The 19,242-nt window shown below is 48.7% G+C and overlaps 1 protein-coding gene across 2 annotated transcripts in view; it reads left to right on the top strand.

Moving 5' to 3' along the window:
* ANXA6 (annexin A6) overlaps positions 1-19,242 on the top strand; it is a 49,349-nt gene that overhangs the window by 19,270 nt on the left and 10,837 nt on the right. For both annotated transcript variants that reach the window (XM_040239561.1, XM_040239562.1), the window contains exons 7-20: positions 122-201; positions 1,207-1,263; positions 2,043-2,136; positions 2,561-2,656; positions 5,294-5,352; positions 6,350-6,472; positions 7,779-7,837; positions 9,127-9,205; positions 10,901-10,982; positions 11,558-11,652; positions 12,118-12,231; positions 13,699-13,789; positions 14,555-14,634; positions 15,424-15,477. In XM_040239561.1, coding sequence (XP_040095495.1) covers positions 122-201; positions 1,207-1,263; positions 2,043-2,136; positions 2,561-2,656; positions 5,294-5,352; positions 6,350-6,472; positions 7,779-7,837; positions 9,127-9,205; positions 10,901-10,982; positions 11,558-11,652; positions 12,118-12,231; positions 13,699-13,789; positions 14,555-14,634; positions 15,424-15,477 — 1,163 coding nt within the window. The remainder of the gene's footprint in view (positions 1-121; positions 202-1,206; positions 1,264-2,042; positions 2,137-2,560; positions 2,657-5,293; positions 5,353-6,349; positions 6,473-7,778; positions 7,838-9,126; positions 9,206-10,900; positions 10,983-11,557; positions 11,653-12,117; positions 12,232-13,698; positions 13,790-14,554; positions 14,635-15,423; positions 15,478-19,242) is intronic.

Below are 19,242 nucleotides of genomic sequence, written 5' to 3' on the forward strand. Positions count from 1 at the left end.
GTGGAGACTGGATTTGGGGATTTGTAAGAAATATCAGTATTTTAAGGGCAGCGGGGACCTCTATCCTGGTTCCCCGGGATGTCCTGGGGGTGGGACCAGAGCTTGTGTTCCTTCCTGGCAGCCTACGAGCGAGACCTGGAGGCTGACATCACTGGGGACACCTCTGGCCACTTCCGGAAGATGCTTGTGGTCCTGCTGCAGGTTGGTCTATGCTGGGGCCCTCCCCGAGCTCTCCCCCAGGATGCAGAGGGCTTGGAGCACCTTGTCCCTGTTCCCCTAGACAGTGTGGCTCGTGACAGGCTCCTTGGTGGCTCCTCAGGTGTAAAGTCCTCGTGTTTTCTGGCCACCTCTCCCCCTCTCCCCATCTTATCCTCAAACTTGAGATGGTCTCTGGCTTGCCTGAGTTTGGAAGCTGAGCATCCAGGGTCTGTTCTGTCCCCCGTGGTTTGCACAGGCAGGTGACCTGCATTTTTTTCACACACCCTGTCTCTCTTGTGCTTCTCTGTCCTCCTTTTTCTCTCCACAAGTACCCCCTCCTCTATGCTCCGGCCTCTCTCTTGCCATGGCTTTCCCAGCCCTGCTGCTCCCTCCCAACCAAGGACGACGTAACAACATAAAAAAGCATGAAGAGGATGTGCAGTGGTGTCACAGCTGAAGTCTACCTACTCAAGCTGTTTTTTCCTTTGTTCATTTTCCTTTGCCTGCGGTTTTTTTTTTTTTTTACACTTTGAATTAATTGCTAACATTTAAAACTAGAGAGATTTTGCTCCAAAATCAGATCTCTGGATTCTTTTGAATAATTGAAAAGTTCTGGCAACAGCAGGCCTGCTTATTCTCAGGACTGCCCTGTTTGGTCCACACTCCAAGGATAAGGGGAGAATCCAATGGTAGGGACCCTGTGATTCCCTGCAAAATAGATGCTGTGGTCCTCTGTGTGTGTGGCCGCACCCTGCAGCTTGTGGGATTTTTGTTCCCCAACCAAGGATTGAACCCTGGCCTGAAGCAGTGAGAGTACAGAGTCCTAACCACTGAACCACCAGGGAATTCCCAGGTGCTGCGGTCTTGTTCCAGTGGCAGCTGTCAGTCTCTTCCCCTGGACACCCCGGGCCACCATGGTTTTCCTAGTCCTCCCTGTCTCCACCACTGGCATCCAGGCTTTCTCCTAGCTCTGGTATTTGATCCAGTGTCCCTTGTTTTTCTTCCCAGGGTACCAGGGAGGAGGATGACGTAGTGAGCGAGGACTTGGTGCAGCAGGACGTTCAGGTAAATAAGCACCAGTGGACATTGCTGGGCACAGCCAGGCAGCCCAAGAACGGGGAGGGATGGAGGCAAAGTAATTTGCATCAGATACCGGAAATAACTGACTCACCGCCATCAGTATACACTGCTTCGCTGAAGGAAGGGTTGAAGTTACCTTTCAAAGGCACAAAGCGTATGTAAAGCTGGTGAGATGTATTTTGGAGCTTTCATTATTTGTTCACTTTTCATTCAGTTAATTAATATTTACTGAACCCTTACGATATGCCAGTCATCCGGAATGCCAAGCATTGGGGAATCACAAATGAGCAAAGTCAAACAGTACTGGGGAGTCAGACATAAGTTAATCACACAGTCACATTTTCTTTGGATATACCATATATTCCAGGTGTTTTGAGCTCCCACTATATGCCAGTGATACTGTAGGTAGATACAGAGAATGGAGAACATAATTCCTATTCTTGAGGAGTTGACGCTATAGTGGGAAGCCAGGCATATAAATATTATATATTATAATATACAGTGAATCAAAGCTATAAAGACACAAAAGTCTAGAAGAGGGAGTGAGGGAAAGAGAACTCCGCCTGGGGACATCAGGAAGTGCTTTGAAAACAAATGGGATGTTTAATCTGGGCCCTGAAGGTTGAAAAGGAGTTTCCCCAGAAAGAAAGGAGATGCAATTACTAGCATGTTCAAGGATCTGGCAGTGGTTCTGAGTGCTCGGCTGGTAAGTTCTGTTTCCTGAGGTTTCTTCTCTTAATTAAGCCCCACTTCTTCCCCTCCAGGACCTGTACGAGGCAGGGGAACTGAAATGGGGAACAGATGAAGCCCAGTTCATTTACATTTTGGGAAATCGCAGCAAGCAGCATCTCCGGTTGGGTGAGCTCCAGAGAATACCTGCGGCTGTCCCCTAGGGGTTGTGTCAAGATTTCTCTTCTCATTTCCTTTTCTGCTAAGGAGCATGATAATGCTTCACCCAAAACCCAGACACTCGTCCTGATTTTAACACTGTGGCTTCTGTGGCCCCTTATGAGAGGTCTTAACAGGGTGTTCAGCCCCTCCATCTCAGTTCAGTCCCTGTCTTCATGTTGGAGCGAGATGTGTACAGGTCCCTCACAGCAGACACCGTGAGGCTACGTGGTGGCCGGTGACGTGCACGACCTTCCCGCCACCTCCCTAAGTGCCAGCCCTGCCTTTACCGTGGCGATCTGGTCCTGGCCACTGCATCTCCCCTGCCGAAGTCCCTGTTGCTTCCGGTGTTTACGAGGGTGCCTTTGACACCCCGTCTCTCTGTCTGACTCAGTGTTTGATGAGTATCTGAAGACCACGGGGAAGCCGATTGAAGCCAGCATCCGAGGGGAGCTGTCCGGGGACTTTGAGAAGCTGATGCTGGCTGTGGGTATGTCCGAGGTTACATTTCCAGGGCCTTTGAGGGATTCAGGGACTCTGGCCCAGGGACATGGGGATTGTATGGTATGGAGATGGGAAGGAGAAAACCAGATGCCTGGTGAATTCTAAAGGTTTAGCTAAGGCCATGTGGCCGAGGCCTGGGGGCTGGGGGTCAAGCCTTGGACACTGCTGCCTCCCACTCCCTCCTCCCATGTTTGTGATGGGGCCGAAAAGCACATGGGGTCAGGGGTCAGGAAGTCATGATCAGGAGAGCGGGTTTTGTGGAGCATTTGCTGTGTGCCTGGTGCTCCACTGAGTGTTTACTCTTTACACATGACCCAGGAGTGGACACTGTCATCATCTCCATTTCACGGATGAGAAAACTGCAGCTCACAGAGGCTGTATCTCTTGCCAAGGGGTAGTTTTGTAATGAATTGGGGTACTCTGGGCATGGGGGAAGCCAGGAGCCAACTAGTCAATATTCAAAACTCAGGCTTCTTCTCAGTCTGCTGTTGACTTGGAGAAAGTCACTTAATGCTCAGTGGGCCTCAGTTTCCTCATCTGGTAAATGGGGGTGGGGAGTGAGCCGCCTGACCCAGAGGCTGTGGGCACATCCTGACACCACATTCTCAGGGCATTCTGGGACTCTGGCCCAGGAACACGGGGCTAAGAATGGAAAGGAGAGCTCTATGGTATGGAGGTGGGAAGAAGAAGACCAGAATGTCAGTTTGCCAGCCAGACGTTCCAAGAGTCACTGTGTCTGAGCCTGGGACAGGTTGTATGAGTGCGTTTCTTGGGAACAAGCTAAGGCCCAGCACTCATCCTCTTGCCCAGAGCTGTCCCCTGCCAACCCTATCTCAGGTAATCAGGTTGTGGCCCAGCTCTGCCAGCAAGATCCAGAGGTTGGGCCAGTAATGTTCTGTCATTCAGTTCAGTTCAGTCGCTCAGTCGTGTCCAACTCTTTGCGACCCCATGAATTGCAGCACACCAGGCCTCCCTGTCCATCACCAACTCCCGGAGTTCACTCAGCACCGAAATCAGATTGATTATATTCTTTGCAGCCAAAGATGGAGAAGCTCTATACAGTCAACAAAAACAAGACCAGGAGCTGACTGTGGCTCAGATCATGAACTCCTTATTACCAAATTCAGACTGAAATTGAAGAAAGTAGGGAAAACTGCTAGACCATTCAGGTATGACCTAAATCAAATCCCTTATGATTATACAGTGGAAGTGAGAAATAGATTTAAGGGCCTAGATCTGATAGATAGAGTCCCTAATGAACTATGGAATGAGGTTCATGACATTGTACAGGAGACAGGGATCAAGACCATCCCCATGGAAAAGAAAAGCAAAAAAGCAAAATGGCTGCCTGGGGAGGCCTTACAAATAGCTGTGAAAAGAAGAGAGGCGAAAAACAAAGGAGAAAAGGAAAGATATAAGCATCCGAATGCAGAGTTCCAAAGAATAGCAAGAAGAGATAAGAAAGTCTTCTTCAGCGATCAATGCAAAGAAATAGAGGAAAACAACAGAATGGGAAAGACTAGAGATCTCTTCAAGAAAATTAGAGATACCAAGGGAACATTTCATGCAAAGATGGGCCCAATAAAGGACAGAAGTGGTATGGACCTAACAGAAGCAGAAGATATTAAGAAGAGGTGGCAAGAATACACAGAAGAAATGTACAAAAAAGATCTTCACGACCTGGATAATCACGATGGTGTGATCACTCAGCTAGAGTCAGACATCCTGGAATGTGAGGTCAAGTGGGCCTTAGAAAGCATCACTACGAACAAAGCTAGTGGAGGTGATGGAATTCCAGTGGAGCTATTTCAAATCCTGAAAGATGATGCTGTGAAAGTGCTGCACTCAATGTGCCAGCAAATTGGGAAAACTCAGCAGTGGCCACAGGACTGGAAAAGGTCCGTTTTCATTCCAGTCCCAAAGAAAGACAATGCCAAAGAATGCTCAAACTACCACACAATTGCACTCATCTCACATGTTCTATCCAGAGAAGGCAGTGGCACCCCACTCCAGTACTCTTGCCTGGAAAATCCCATGGATGGAGGAGCCTGGTAGGGGCTGCGGTCCATGCTAAGGGTCGGACATGACTGAGCGACTTCCCTTTCACTTTTCACTTTCATGCATTGGAGAAGGAAATGGCAACCCACTCTAGTGTTCTTGCCTGGAGAATCCCAGGGACGGGGGAGCCTGGTGGGCTGCCGTCTACGGGGTCACACAGAGTCGGACACGACTGAAGCGACTTGGCAGCGGCAGCACATGTTCTATCATAGCCGAGTCTAAAGAACCACCTTGCCTAGCCCCACCTCAGGTCCTCCCCGCCTAGCCCCACCTCAGGTCCTCCCCACCCAGCCCAGTTCCTTGAAACACCAAAGGACCAGAAAGATGAAGGGGGTCTTTGCACTCCCAACATTACAACAGGCCCATGTTCTGATTTCTCTCTCCCCTGGGTTTGTGGTAAAAGTGGTGGGCCTGGGGTCCTCAGGGATTTCAGATTATCAGGAATCAGGATTCTTCTCAGGTTTGAACTTGGTGGCTCCAAGGAATAGAAATAAAGAAGGGCTCAGACCGCCCCATCACCCTTCCAAGGCAGCCAGAATAACTACCTCTTCCTTCCTCTTCTCAGTGAAGTGTATCCGGAGCACTGCAGAGTATTTTGCTGAGAGGCTGTTCAAGGCCATGAAGGTGCGTGGTGGGGTTGATGCGCCCGAGGTTGGGGAGAGGGCCTCTGTGCGCCCCCGCAAGATTGTCGGGACTCTGGCAAATCCTTGGCAGTCCACTGGCCAAAGAGAGCATTCAAGGCATTGGCCATAAAGCCAAGTGATGGCACTTGGTCCCAGGTGAGCTCCAGAGCCTGGGGTGCTGCCTGTCACACACCTTCCCACCCAGATACCTACCCTGTTCCCACGATTGTTCAGGGGGTGCAGTGACATCGTACCCCCAATCCAGCCAGCCAGCTGGGTTGGAAGCCCATGCTTTATTTCTAAATGCTAATTAACTAGAATGTTTATATATAATGTACATGGGAAGTGAAAGACATTTTGGCATTGCCTGCCAAGACTTGTGATGTTCATCCCAGGGATTCAGGGATTCTGCTCCTGGCGAGTACTGAGAACAGATTTTCCCGGGACTTTACACACACACCACAGAGGGTGGTGATATCTTCACAGTGGACTAGGGTGAATGAACACAGTCATTTGTTGTCAGAGGCCACAGGCCCAAAGTCCCTGCAAGTGGCCCATTCTCTGTCTTCCAGAGCCAGACTGGACCCAGCTGGGTCCAGCTGTCCAGAGACGTTCGCCTGTATGATGTGTTCATAAAAACATTCATAGCAGTATGGTCCATGTCATGAAAAAACTAGAAGCAACTCAATGCCTGTCAGGAGTAGATGGATAAATAATGCAGAGTGGTGTGTTTACAGAGCTCCAAAATGTGCAAATCTAAACCATACCTTGCTTAGAGTTATGAGGAAATCAAAGACGGAAATGACACGAGGTTGGGGAAGAAGACGACAAAAGCAGGAGGGACATCAGGGAGCTTCAGAGGGAATGGCAATGTTTGGCTTCTTTCCTTCTTAATTTTAACGTTTTATTACAAACCTTGTATTTTCAGCTGAGCAGGGGACTCTTAGCAGTCTAGCCTCCTATCAAGTCCCCATCCCCCAAACCCACTCGTCTTGCAGGGCCTGGGGACTCGGGACAACACCCTGATCCGCATCATGGTCTCCCGCAGTGAGCTGGACATGCTCGACATCCGGGAGATATTCCGGACCAAGTACGAGAAGTCCCTGTACAGTATGATCAAGGTGAGGTGCTCATGGAGCTCCAGAAAGGGCTGGGGTGCTCTCCCAGGAGGAAAGGAGTCATCCTGGAAAGCTGGAGTCTCGTGGGAACTGCAGGACCTGCCTGTGCCACCTTCAGGGAGCTAAGGCAACTGCAGAGAAGCAGGTGCCACCTGCAAGCAAGGCGCTTCTAAGACACGAGGCGCCTCTTTAGAGGAAGGCAGGACTGGGTCGTGACGGGGGCAAAGCTGAATCTGGGGTGAAGGCTCCATCACTAGGGCGGCGAGACGTCAGCCTCCTAGAGGCAGCGCGAGGCGGGAGGTCAGAGGCAGGCGTCCCAGGTGAGCCCAGAGGAGGCTTCACTGGGGACTCGCAGGCCCTGGGCCAGGCGGTGGCTCTGGGCTGTCCAGCCCATGAGACTTGCTTCAGAGACGGATGTAAAGCTGGATGGTTTCTCCTTGTTTTGGGTGAGTGGGATAAAGCTTTCTGAGTTCAAGCTGTGCTCCCTAAAGTGTGTTTCTAAAGAATCATATAGGCATTGTGTGCAAAAATAGCTCATGGGAAACGTCTGGGAAAAACTAGAAGCAAAATAAGTCTGCTTCTTTACCAAAGAACTTCTCACAGCCTTCGCTATAGTTTATTCACTGTGAGGCCCCAAGAGGGATGTAGAATATGCCGTGTCTATCAAACATACATTTGTTTGGTTTTGGCATTTCCCAGAGTTTTTGCTCAGTCCATTTTATGGACTATTTCACATAGGAGGGCTGGGCTAGGGTTATCTGGTGGCAGGGGTGTGCTGGGGCCAGTTCACACTGGCTTGGGAAGCATCTCTTCTTTTACTAATTTTTAAAAATATTTATTTATTTGGCTGCACCAGGTCTTAGCTGCAGCACTCCAGGTCTTTGTTGTGGTGTGTGGGGTCTTTAGTTGAGGTGTGTAGGATCTAGTTCTCTGACCAGGGATAGAACCCAGCCCCCCTGCCTTGGAAGTGCAGAGTCTTATCCACTGGATTACCAATGAAGTCCCCAAAACATCTGTTCTTAATTCCATGTGCAGTGAAGTCATACCTGGTAGCTTGGAATTGTCCATTAGAGGAAATTAGCAAATGCTACAGATCAGGACTTTTTCTCTTTTTCCCAAAGAGCCAGTTGGTAAGTGCTATCACACCACAGTTTGGTCTCAGTCACCTCCGGACAGGCTGAGAGTGAGGGCTGCTGTAAACTCATGGTCAGCCTGCCCCTGTTTGGGGCTATGCAGGACCTCCCCTGCTTGTCTGAGAGGATCCCAGGGCTGGGTGAGACATGACCTTTCCCTCTGTCTTTCTCCCCAGAATGACACCTCTGGCGAATACAAGAAGGCTCTGCTGAAGCTGTGTGGGGGAGATGATGAGTAAGTGGCCTCCTGGCCCCAGGCTGGAGGGCCTGGCCTCAGATGTGGCCGGTCAGGACTCTCTTGACCTCATTCTGATGGATGGATGTATAGATTAGATGGACTTGGGAATTCCTCGAAGGTCAGAACACCGCATGGTGAAAGTCTGAGCGCCCATGTACGCACACATGAGTGTGGTCTCCCATACATGGAGACGTCTGCTCATGTGAACTTGGAAAGCAGTCTAGGGATGTGCATCAGCAATCAGAATATGAGGGTCTAGGCCCTGCTGCTAACTTCTCAGGTGCTTCTCTGGTTCATCATCTGTTAAATGGAAAAAGTACAGATGCCTGCCCTGGCTGCTCGTTTATTCAGCATCTATGCATTAAGCACTCCGCGTGCAGGCCTTGAGGGGAAGCATTGATGAAGCCTCCAGCCTAGAAAAGCACACAGACCTGGGCATGTATCCATGGTGGGGAAGTGTACGTGTCTGTGTGAACTCTCCAGGTGGCGGTGGGGGAGGCTCCTGGAGATAATGAGGCTGAGATCCAGGGAGAAAGGTGATGGGGTGAAGACATGGCCTGGAGGGAGAGTGTTTGGGGTGGAGAGAGAGCCTGGAGATAAGGTGCCACCTGGCTCATTTATGTAGCTGAGGTCACACTTTTGTATTGCTCTGGGAAGATATGAGGCTGAGAGGTGGGTGGGGCCTGGAACTTTTTCCTGGTGCATGAATCTCACCTAAGGAGAGCAGAGAACCAGCTACAGGAGGATTAAATTGGAGCATGACTTGACCAGATTTGGGTTGCTGGAAAGGGAACTACAGGTACTCTGATCTCCCTTCTCCGGAACGTCTAAGGATCCAGTTAAACAGGGAATACGAGAGCCTCCTGTTTACCTTTGGTAGGTGCCTTAGGAGCTGGTTCAGTTCAGCAGATATTTACCTGGCAGCTGGTAAACCAAGGTGCTTGGCAGAAGGAGAGGTAGAGATGACATAGCTCGAAGCTGGTCGTGGACGTGTTTGAGAGGGGAGACTTATATAGGAAAGGGGAGGATGAGGGATTCGAGAAATCTGCCTGGGACTGGGGGCCAGGAAGGCTGCTGGTCAGAGCTAGCATTGTCGGGATTCGAAACAGGGTAGAAGGTTCTCAGAGGTGAAGGGTCGGCTCTGGTGAGTGGGTGAGGCCCAGGCTGGAGAGAGGGTGAAGCCAGATGGGTTTACCTGAAGTGTGTGTGTGTGTGTGTGTGCTGTGTGTGAAGTGTGCCCACGATGACCTTCCCTCCTGTCCTCTCCCTAACGCCCTCCATTCCAGTGCTGCTGGCCAGTTCTTCCCGGAGGCAGCGCAGGTGGCCTATCGGATGTGGGAACTTAGTGCAGTGGCCCGAGTAGAGGTCAGACCCTCCCCGCCTCCTGCTCGACCTCTTGACCACAGCTTCCACTCTTCTGCTGGCACTTTCCTGCTGCTCTGGTCGGCACCCAGCTGCCCCCTGGTGGCCAACCAGAGACACCGAGTCTCACGTCTTGAAGCTTCCTGTTCTCTGCAGTGATGGATTGGTGGGCGGGCACTCTGGTGTTGGCATCTGATTCCTGCATTCACCTCTAACACGCTGGGGAGCCTTCTGGCCCACTAACTACATACAGATCTTGCTGAATGGAGACTTGGTTGGTTCTTTGGAGAGGCCTATCCCATCCTGGGTCCAGTAGTTGGCTTTTGGAGGCATGGAAGCTGAGAACAGATGGGCATCCCTGGGTGTACTAGAGGATTCTTGGTTGTCCTGAGCATCCTCAAACCCAGGGTCTACACAGGGCAAAAATAAAAAGTTTCACAGAAGTCCTCAGGGCAAACCAGCCCCGAGGTAGCACTTGGCCCCTACAAAAATATTTGGAACCTTGGACTCTATTGCTCACTTGCTAGCTACCTTTGGCAGGCCCCCACCTCTCTCTGTCTCTATCTCCAAAAAGAGGCTGTTGGACATGGCGGTCTGGGTGCCCTCCAAGGACTCCTGTGCACGATCCTCTAGGACAGTGTTTCCCAAATTGTAAGGCAAGAGCTGTCACTGAAGATGATCTTAAGTCATATGAGGAATGAATTGTGTTCTTTTTGTTGGGGAGAGACTTGCATGGCAATAAATAACACTGACCCTCATGCAGTGTGAAAGCTACTCCACTTTGGTTTAACCAATATTTAAATCAGTAATCAATTATTGTTAATGTCAAGGAGGAAGTCTCAGTTTGGTGCCACATCCTTGCCACAGTCACTGATGTTCCCTTTTCATGACGAGCTGAGAGAGCTAGCTTCAGGTTCAGAGCTCTTGGCGAGCCATGGTATCTTGTTAAATTTGGTGATATTTGAAAGCATATATTTTTGTTTTTATGGCATTTATTTTTGTGGGTTATCTGATTATGACACATGACACCAACTTTCTATTCATAATAGTGATATAAAATTGTTTTCATTCATTAACTCATTGAGCAGATATTTTTTGAGTGCTTACCCCCGTCAGGTACTTGCGTTATATCAAAAGAATGAAATGGACTGAAACCCTTGCCCTTTAGGAGTATTCAGTGCACTTCAAAATGAATGCATTTAGGTAAAACAGAAAAGTAGCTGAATTAAGTTAAAATGTTAAGAAATAGCATAGGGCATGCGCAGATACAGAAAACACTGGGAAGATCATTCGGGGATAACTGAAATCTGGGCAGCTCTGTTCCAGTATTTCAGAACATTTCGCTTACCTTTTCAGGGAGAGCGTTGCTCTATGAAATGAGAGGACCCTGGGAGCAGGGCTGGGTTGTGAGAGCCTGGTTTCCAGTGGGGCGGGGCCAGAGCTGGCTCTTGGGGCAGGAGCCCGGCCCCTCTGCCCTTGACAGCCCTTGCCCTGCTCCCAAGCCTGGATCTGTCTCCTCCTCCCTCTCTCAGCTCTAGGGCAGGAGTCTGTCTGCTGTGCCTTCACCCCCGCCTTTTCCCCCAAGCTGCTTGGTTTGGGGCTCTTGGGGAAAGCTTCCCCTCCCTCGCATGCTCCTCTCCTGGCCTGGCCCCTGGGGGGCCTCCAGACACCTGCTGACTCACTTTCTGCCTCTTGTAGCTGAAAGGAACTGTGCGCCCAGCTGGTGACTTCAACCCTGATGCAGACGCCAAAGCCTTGCGGAAAGCCATGAAGGGGCTTGGTAAGGGGCACCTGAAAGGGGTCAGGTTAGCCTCTGGGGCATTGGAGGGTAGAGGGTCTGCAATGGGACAGGCAGGGGCAAAAGCTGAGGCTTCAGACTGGAGTCTGCAGGGTGATGAGGACTTTATTTGCCTTGAGTCTCCAGCCCCCTGGAACCTCTAGCTCCCTTAAGTATAGAGAGAAGGGTAGTGAGGGGCTTTCTCAGGAACCTTCCCAGAGACCAATGTGCTCCCAGGTCCTGGTATAGAAGTGCTGAGGTAGGGTTTTTGCTCTGGCTTTATTGCTAACTCACCATGTGGCTTTGAGCAAGCCCATAACCCATCTAGGGTTCTCAGTATCCCAGGACTAGAACTCAGAGGCCCTGACCCTCAACCCAGGGTTCTCTTTTATCTTGACTAGTGACCCAGCAGAAAAGTGCAGAAGGAATCCAGGTTAGTGATGGGGCCAGAAGCAAGGCTCCTGCAGGACTATAAAGCTGGCTAGCCTGGCCTCTCCCCCAACAAAGACGGCTGGGGCCCATTGCTGGGGGAGGTGGGGGCCAAGGCCTTCCTCTGATCTGTGGCTTTGGGGTCTTAGGAACTGACGAGGACACCATCATCGACATCATCGCCCACCGCAGCAACGCCCAGCGGCAGCAGATCCGCCAGACCTTCAAGTCTCACTTTGGCCGGGTTAGGGCCTCAGCCTAGACCCTGGGCCCTGCGTCCACACTTCTCCTCTGACGGAGCTTGGCGTGGACACACGCCTCTCCTTCCCGCTGCACCCCGCGTTCCCTGTGATCAGCAGTATGTTTGTGACTGGCTCCCTTTAGGGCTGCGATCAGGGATTTGAGCTGTGTTAGTGGCATCTAGCTTTGGCTGACTAGTTTCTCCCAGGATGGAAACGGTACCGCCCCCTTTCCTTCCCTGTCTCCTCCCTCCAGGGAGAGTGGGCAGGTCCCCCGCTTGCATGGTGTTTTCTCCACCCTCTTTGTGGTGGTTGTGGTGGTTTTGAACCCAACAGCAGCCAAGGCAGACACAGATGCCCACGATTCCTATACTCCATGGAGCCCCGCCTCCTTCCGTGTCTCCTACCTGTCCCAAGCCACGTGTGGGCCATTGCTGATGTTGACATGACCTTGGCTCTGCCCTCGGCAGGACTTGATGGCTGACCTGAAGTCTGAGCTCTCCGGAGACCTGGCAAGGCTCATTCTGGGGCTCATGATGCCACCGGCCCATTATGATGCCAAGCAGTTGAAGAAAGCCATGGAGGTAAAGTGTGGGCACCAAAGGGACGGGGTCCAGTCTGTATGGGTGCTGGGGGCGCACTGGCGCTCCTCCTGAGCCCAGGTGGGTTGGGTGTAACTCCTTGGTGGAGCCCCTCCCACACCTGTCCTGGGCTCAGTGTCTTAGCTGGTAGTTCCTTGTCTTGTCTCCCCACAAGGTAAGGCTTTGCTTTTGTCCCCATTTTATAGATGAGGACACTAAGGCTCAGAGCTTAAGTTACTTGGTCACAGAGTCAAAGCACTAGAAAGTAGCAGAGCTGGAATTCGGATCAAGTCTGTCTGTCTCAAGAGCCTGATGTGACAACTGCGTGAATCAATCCACTAGAGTTTTAGGCTCCTTAAAGATGAAGAGAAGAACAGACTTTCCCTGGGCAAAGCCAATTAAGATTATTGTCTTGAAAATTCCTGGACAGAAAAGTAGATGACTTAAAATCACACAATGAGAAGGATAGGGCTACACTGTGGATCTTAGGACACTCTGAGGATCAGGCTGTCCTCACCACACATCTGCTTTTATTTTCATTATTTCTTAACTTTTTGGCCACACTGCAAGAGCACGTAGGATCTTAGTTTCCCAACCAGGGATTGAACCCATGCCCTTTGTCTTGGAAGTGTGGAGTCTTAATTCAACAGCCAGGGAAGTCCCCACACCAACTTTTAATAGACTGATGAAGATACCCTTCAGGTCAGAGGACTCAGGGACGCTTGACCCCTGGGCAGTAACCTCCCAAGGCAGAGACTTGTCTTACCTTTTTTATAGTCATTGCCCCAGCAGCTTACACAGTGACTGGCACATAATGGGTGTTTAGCAGATACTTGAGCTCATCAGTCAGTCAACCTGTCTTGTCTGCTTCCTCCTCTCCGCCAAAGTGAGGACCTCAGCATAAGGGGCTCCCCAGCTGCCTCAGTCCATGTATCACCCATCCAATCCAGATGTAAGCAAACATTGCCTGTTGTTTTCCTTGAAGCACAGAACATTTTTTTTTCTTCTGACAAATGTGTGTTTACCATGAAAACTTGAGAAAATAGAGCAGAGCAAAAAAGAATATTGAAATCATCTGTGAGTCCCTCACCCACCCGAGACCGAGGCCACCGTTAAACCGTGGTGCATGTCCTCTATCCTTTTTACGTATTTATATATAAATATTTATATTGAGATATGTGCATATAAGCGTTTTTATACACACACACCTGTATACGCTATATTCTTTGCTTTTTAAAATTTTTGGTCCAAAGCAGTTCTCATGGGAGGTTCTGGAACTCTTTACAAGCTGGTGTAGTCCTTTGATTGCGCCAAGGTCTGGTCAGGGGGTAAAGAGAACACAAGGGAGGCTTGATCTGAGTATTGACCTGCACAGTGTTCTGGACTAGGAGCCTGTTAGACCTGGGCCCCTTGGGCCTCTCCATAGGGGTCAGGGCTGTGCTTTAGATCCTCTTTGCCTTGACCTTCTAGGGAGCTGGCACAGATGAAAAGGCTCTCATCGAGATCCTGGCCACTCGGACCAACGCCGAAATCCAGGCCATCAAAGAGGCCTACAAGGAGGGTAAGTGCGGGAGACCTGTGGCCCAGTGCTGCGGGGAGGCCCTGGGGAAGAGCCAGGCCCCCCAGGCTCCTGACCTCACCCTCTAGCCCTGCCCCGCCTCCCCACCTCAGGCCACAAGGCTGTGCCTGGGGGAAGGTGCCTCAGAGAGAGTGCCAGGAGGACAAAGGCCTGGAGGTAGAGGAGGGTTTTGACTGGGAGTTGGGGAGAGAGCACCCAGGCCCCTGGAGAGGGGAGGGCGGCTTCACAGGTGTGTGGCCTGTGCACTCACACAGGGCCCCGTGTTCAGAAGGCCCTGTGTCTGTTTGCTTGCTTTACTATCACCATCTTGCAGTTCTTCATAACTTTTTAATAAGTGCTTCTGTGTTATTCTGAAGAACCTTGAGCATCAGTCAAAAATGTTTAAGGCTTTTGTCTTCTAAACAGCTTTAAAATGGTAGAACCTTTGAGCAGGGCAGTGGCGTGATCAGAGCTATTCTTTTGTGTTCAGCCACTGCCATGCAGGGGGCAGGTAGGAGAGAGTGAAGACAGGGAGGCTGTTGTCTGGGGGAGGGGAGATGCACTGCGCTCTTAGCAGGGACAGGGGTAGAGTGAGGTGATGGACCCATGGCAAATCAATAGCAGGGTGGCTGGTGGCCCCCAGGAGCCAATGACAAACTCCTTCATCCCCACCACCCTGCCAGCACTGCTCTGGCTTAAATCTGTGCTCCTTGGACCCCTCCCCTACTCTTGGCCAGCAGCCACTCACACCTCCTTTTCCTGTCTCAGACTATCACAAGTCCCTGGAGGATGCTCTGAGCTCAGACACGTCAGGCCACTTCAAGAGGATCCTCATCTCTCTGGCCACGGTGGGTGAATTCACGGCTCCAGACCTGCTTGGCCCTCTGGGGCCCTAGCTGGGGGAAGGGTTGCTACGAGAGTCAGGGGGTTCACTCCTGATGAAAAGAGGATGTCTTCCCCTGCTGCCTCCTAAGATTCTTACCGTTGAGGCAGTTGCTACTTGTGCAACGCCTTCTCCATTGTTCACTTTTCAAAGCTGACTTAGTGCCCCCTTCTCCAAGCAGCCCTCCCTGATTGCTCTTAGCCTGGCTTGTTGGGCCCCCAGCTGACAGTTCAGAGCCATTGTGGGTGACCTTTCCCTGTGTCATCATCCAAGAGCTTCTGTTACCAAGGACCTACTGTATAGCTCAGGGAACTCTACTTGGTGTTGTATGGTGACCTAAATGGGAAGGAAGTCCAAAAAAGAAGGGATACATGTATACGAGGAGCTGATTCACTTTGCTGTACAGTAGAAACTAAGCAACTATACTCCAATAAAAATTAATTTAAAGTAAATAAATACAGGGGGAAAAAAGAACAGCTGTTACCATCTCTTGAACTCTCGCAACCTGGGTACCACACCCTGAGGCACAGTTATGGCAAGCTCACTGTGTGCAAGTCAGGCCTTGGGCTAAGTGCCTTCCCAGTGTTCATGCATGTTCAAGACTGCCACCCTGGGAAGGCAGGATCACTGTCTCCATGTTACAGATGCGGGAGAGCATTCAGAGAGGTGAGTGGCTGAGTACTGCCCTCTGGCTGCTGAGGGATGGAGAGTGTGGATGTTTGGAGTCTGACCTTTTTTTCTGGTCCTGCTGCAGGGGAACCGTGAGGAGGGAGGAGAAGATCGGGAACGAGCTCGGGAAGATGCCCAGGTGAGACACCCCATCCCACCACCCCCTTCCCCCTGCCCCGTGACTCCAGCTGACTTTTGTCCATGCAGCCCTGGTTGTCTGGGAGTGAGGAAGGTGCCTGGCAGGGCAGGGCTGGTGTGACTGGTTGACACTGAGGCTTTCAGCCCCTTGCAACTCTCCACCCTTAGAAGTGAGACTGTGACAGTTTCCAAAACTTTCAGAGAGAGACTTGGGAGGGTGGTGCTAATTCTACTGACATTTCCTGTGTGAAGAACAGGACTCGAGCCCTAGATCCTCAGATCTGGAAGGGACTTAAGAAGTGTCTCAGAGTCAGACTCCTCATAATATAACTGGAAGATGGAGGCCCAAAGACAGTGAATGACCCCTGAAACTCACACAGCAAATCAGTGGCCACTGATAGAGCAGGTCTTGGAGCTTCCTGGCAAGAGGGCCTGAGTGCTAAAGGTCTCGGGTCGTTATTTTTGAAATGGGACCCAGGTCAAGGGGAACGTCCTGGGAGCCCTCGAAAGGGAGTTCCTCGAGGTCAACCCAGGTCTTCTGCATTGCAAGCAAATTCTTTACCACCTCAGCCATCAGGGAAGCCCTTCCCCCTTAAGACTCACCCCAAGTCCATCCTCTATCCCAAAATTCATCCTCCAGGGAATTCCGCTTGGTGTTTGGGTCTCCCTGGGAAGCTGTGCTTCTAGTTGCCGCCAGCAGGGGGCAATAGTGGGCCTTGCTGGCAGCCACTTTTCAGGAGAAAAGCCGGGAGAGAGAACCTGGGTGGAGTCAACTGAGGGAGCCAGAGCCAGGCCCTGTCCAGCTCAGCTGCTTCTCCAGATTCACAGATGCTAGACCCTGATCTTGGTGTGGACTCATTGTCTGACAGCTGGTTTCATATTCTTTTGTAGAAACTTTAGAAAATACCAAAAACAAAACCCCATATAACCTGCTACTAGTAATAACTATTGTTAATGGAGTATATCATTCTAGTTGTCTTTATGTATTTATAGAAATAGATTCCTGGTTTATAACAGTTAAAAATGAATATTTTGTGAATATGGTTACATTTTTTTTTTTAATTTTATTTTTTGGCTGCACCACACGGCACGTGGGATCTTAGTTCCTCAACCAGGGATCAAACCTGTGCCCGGTGCAGTAGAATAGCCACTGGACTGTCAGGGAAATCCCATATATCATTTTTTAAAAATCAACAGCATCATTTAATGGCTAAATACTATTCCATCTAAGAATGTGCCAGACTATTTAACCAGCCCTTTCCCTAGTAACCAACTCTCATCATGTTCGTGATTTTAGAATAGATTTCTAGGGGTGAGTTGGGGATATAGAGGAAAATTATACAAAAATCAAAGGCATTTGATATGCAGAGCCAAGCTTCCCCAGAAAAACAATGACATTAACGCTTGATGGTTTTGTGCCTCTTCCTTCCCATGCTCTCACTCAGGACCCTGAGAGCACCCTAAGCTCTTGGGGTCTGGGTCTGTTATTATCGGGTGACATAGGTCCGGTGTTTACCTGTTGCCCCACGGTATTGCAAACAGCTTCCTCTTTACTCTTAGTGTTCCCATGTGAGCAATAAGTCATGTAAATGATCTCATTATTATAGCCCCAGAGTGAAATAAAGAGTTGTGACCATTTTTAGATAATTCAATCTCTGGATTATTTTTTAATACAACAGCTTTATTGAAATATAATTTGCATACCATACTACTGACCCATTTAAAGTATACAGTTAAGTGGTTGTATCTTCACAGACTTGTGCAGTCATCACTGTGGTAATTTTAGAACATTTCATCACCCTAAAAAGAAACCCTGTACAAATTGCATTCCTTTTCATTTCCTCCCAACCCCCCAGCCCTATGCAACCACTAATTTACTGTCTGTTTATGTAGATTTGCCTCTTCTGGACATTTCATATAAGTGGAATCCTATGATATGTGGCTTTTGTGGCTAGCTTCTTTCACTTTATTATAATATTTTTATATATTTTCATCCATATCATATCATATCATATATCAATACTTCATTCTTTTCCATTGCCAAATAATATTTCATTGTATTTATTTTTTACCTCCATTAGCTAATAGATATTTGGGTTGTTTCTACTTTTTTCACAATTATGTATACTACTATAAACATTTGTGTACAAGTTTTTATGTGCATGAATATTTTCGTTTCCCTTGGTTATATAGAAGTAGCATTGCTGGGTCATGTGATAACTCTCTGTTTACCTTTTGGAGGAATCGCCCAGATTAATTTTGGCATGAAGTAGCTGAGCTAATAAGAAAAAGCTCTTGTGTTGACTATCTGGAAAATTATTAGAGTAGCTCACTGCATTTTTCATATTACAAATATTATGATCTTAAACATGCTTTGAAAAAACAAATACATCTGGAGGTTCTCTGATCTAAAGTGAAGAATCTTTGGTACTTTAGGTTCCTTTTTGTTTATTTTTTTTTAAGCATCTCCCTCTTTTTAAAATAGCAATCCTAGACTTTTTAGCATAATGTTTGAAAAAACTGTTCTAAAATACATTTAACACATCTCACAATTTACCATCTTGACCTTTTCAAAGTGTAGTTCATCAGCGTTAAGTGTATTCACGCTGTTGGGCAGCCATCTCCACCATCCTTCCACTGACCTCTTCATCCTACAAAGCTAAAAGTCTATACTCAATTAAACAGTAACCACCCACCTCTCTTCCCCCAGCCCTCACAGGCTCTGTTCTTTATATCTCCATGAAATTGACTACTGTAGGTACTCACATATTTGAAATCATATAGTATTTGTCCTTTTCTAACTAATTTCACTTAGCATAATGTCTTCAAGTTTCAACCAGGTTTTTTTTTTTTAATAGATCTTTTTCTTTAAGAGCTTTTATTTATGTATTTATTTTGGCTGTACTGCACCACATGTAGGATCTATCTCCCCAACTAGGGATCAAACCCATGCTCCTTCCAGTAGAAGCGAGGGGTCCTAACCACTGGACTGTTCTGGAAGTCCCAGCGAGGTTATTTTTAATATGGGAAAGTGTAAATAAAAACCGGAAGCAGGGACTTCCCTGGTGGTCCAGTGGCTAAGACTCCATGCTCCCAATGCAGGGAGCCAGGGTTCCATCCTGGTCAAGGAACTAGATCCCACATGCCACAACTAAGATATGGTGCAGCTAAATAAATTAAAAAAGCAAACAAAGCAACAACAAAAAGCCCAGAAACATCCCATAATCCTAGTAGCTCTGATAGCTCCTATTTAACTTTTTCTAAAAAGTTAAAATAATGTATTTGCATGTTGATAAAATAAAATTTCAGGAAAAATACAATGCCAAAGTTTTTCCCCCAGTCCTTCTCTTTAAAGGTAATCACTGTCAACAGTATCTTGACTATCCCTCTAGCACAACTTCCCAGTAAATATGTAAGAGTGAGCATACTTTATCTTTTCTTATCGAGGTAAAAGAAACACTTATATGCAACATAATGTACTTTACTTTCTTGCTTAATTTAAATGAAAGCTCTCTCCTTAGCAGTCCTGTAGACCAGTCCCATTCTTTTTACTAGCTGAGTGGATTTCCGTTGCTAAATGAACCATAGCTCGATTAACAAGCAATCTGGTAATGGTTTCCAGTTTTTCTCTATTACCAGTGAGCATCCTTGTAGTATATCTCCAAAGATATAGTTGGCTAGTTTATTTGCAAGAGAAATTCCTAGCAGCATAGTTGCTTGATCAAAGGCATGTGCATTTTGAATTTTGATAGACATTACAAATTTA

The sequence above is a fragment of the Oryx dammah genome, unplaced genomic scaffold, assembly GCF_014754425.2.
Source record: "Oryx dammah isolate SB20612 unplaced genomic scaffold, SCBI_Odam_1.1 HiC_scaffold_5, whole genome shotgun sequence".
NCBI classification, from domain to species: Eukaryota; Metazoa; Chordata; class Mammalia; order Artiodactyla; family Bovidae; genus Oryx; species Oryx dammah.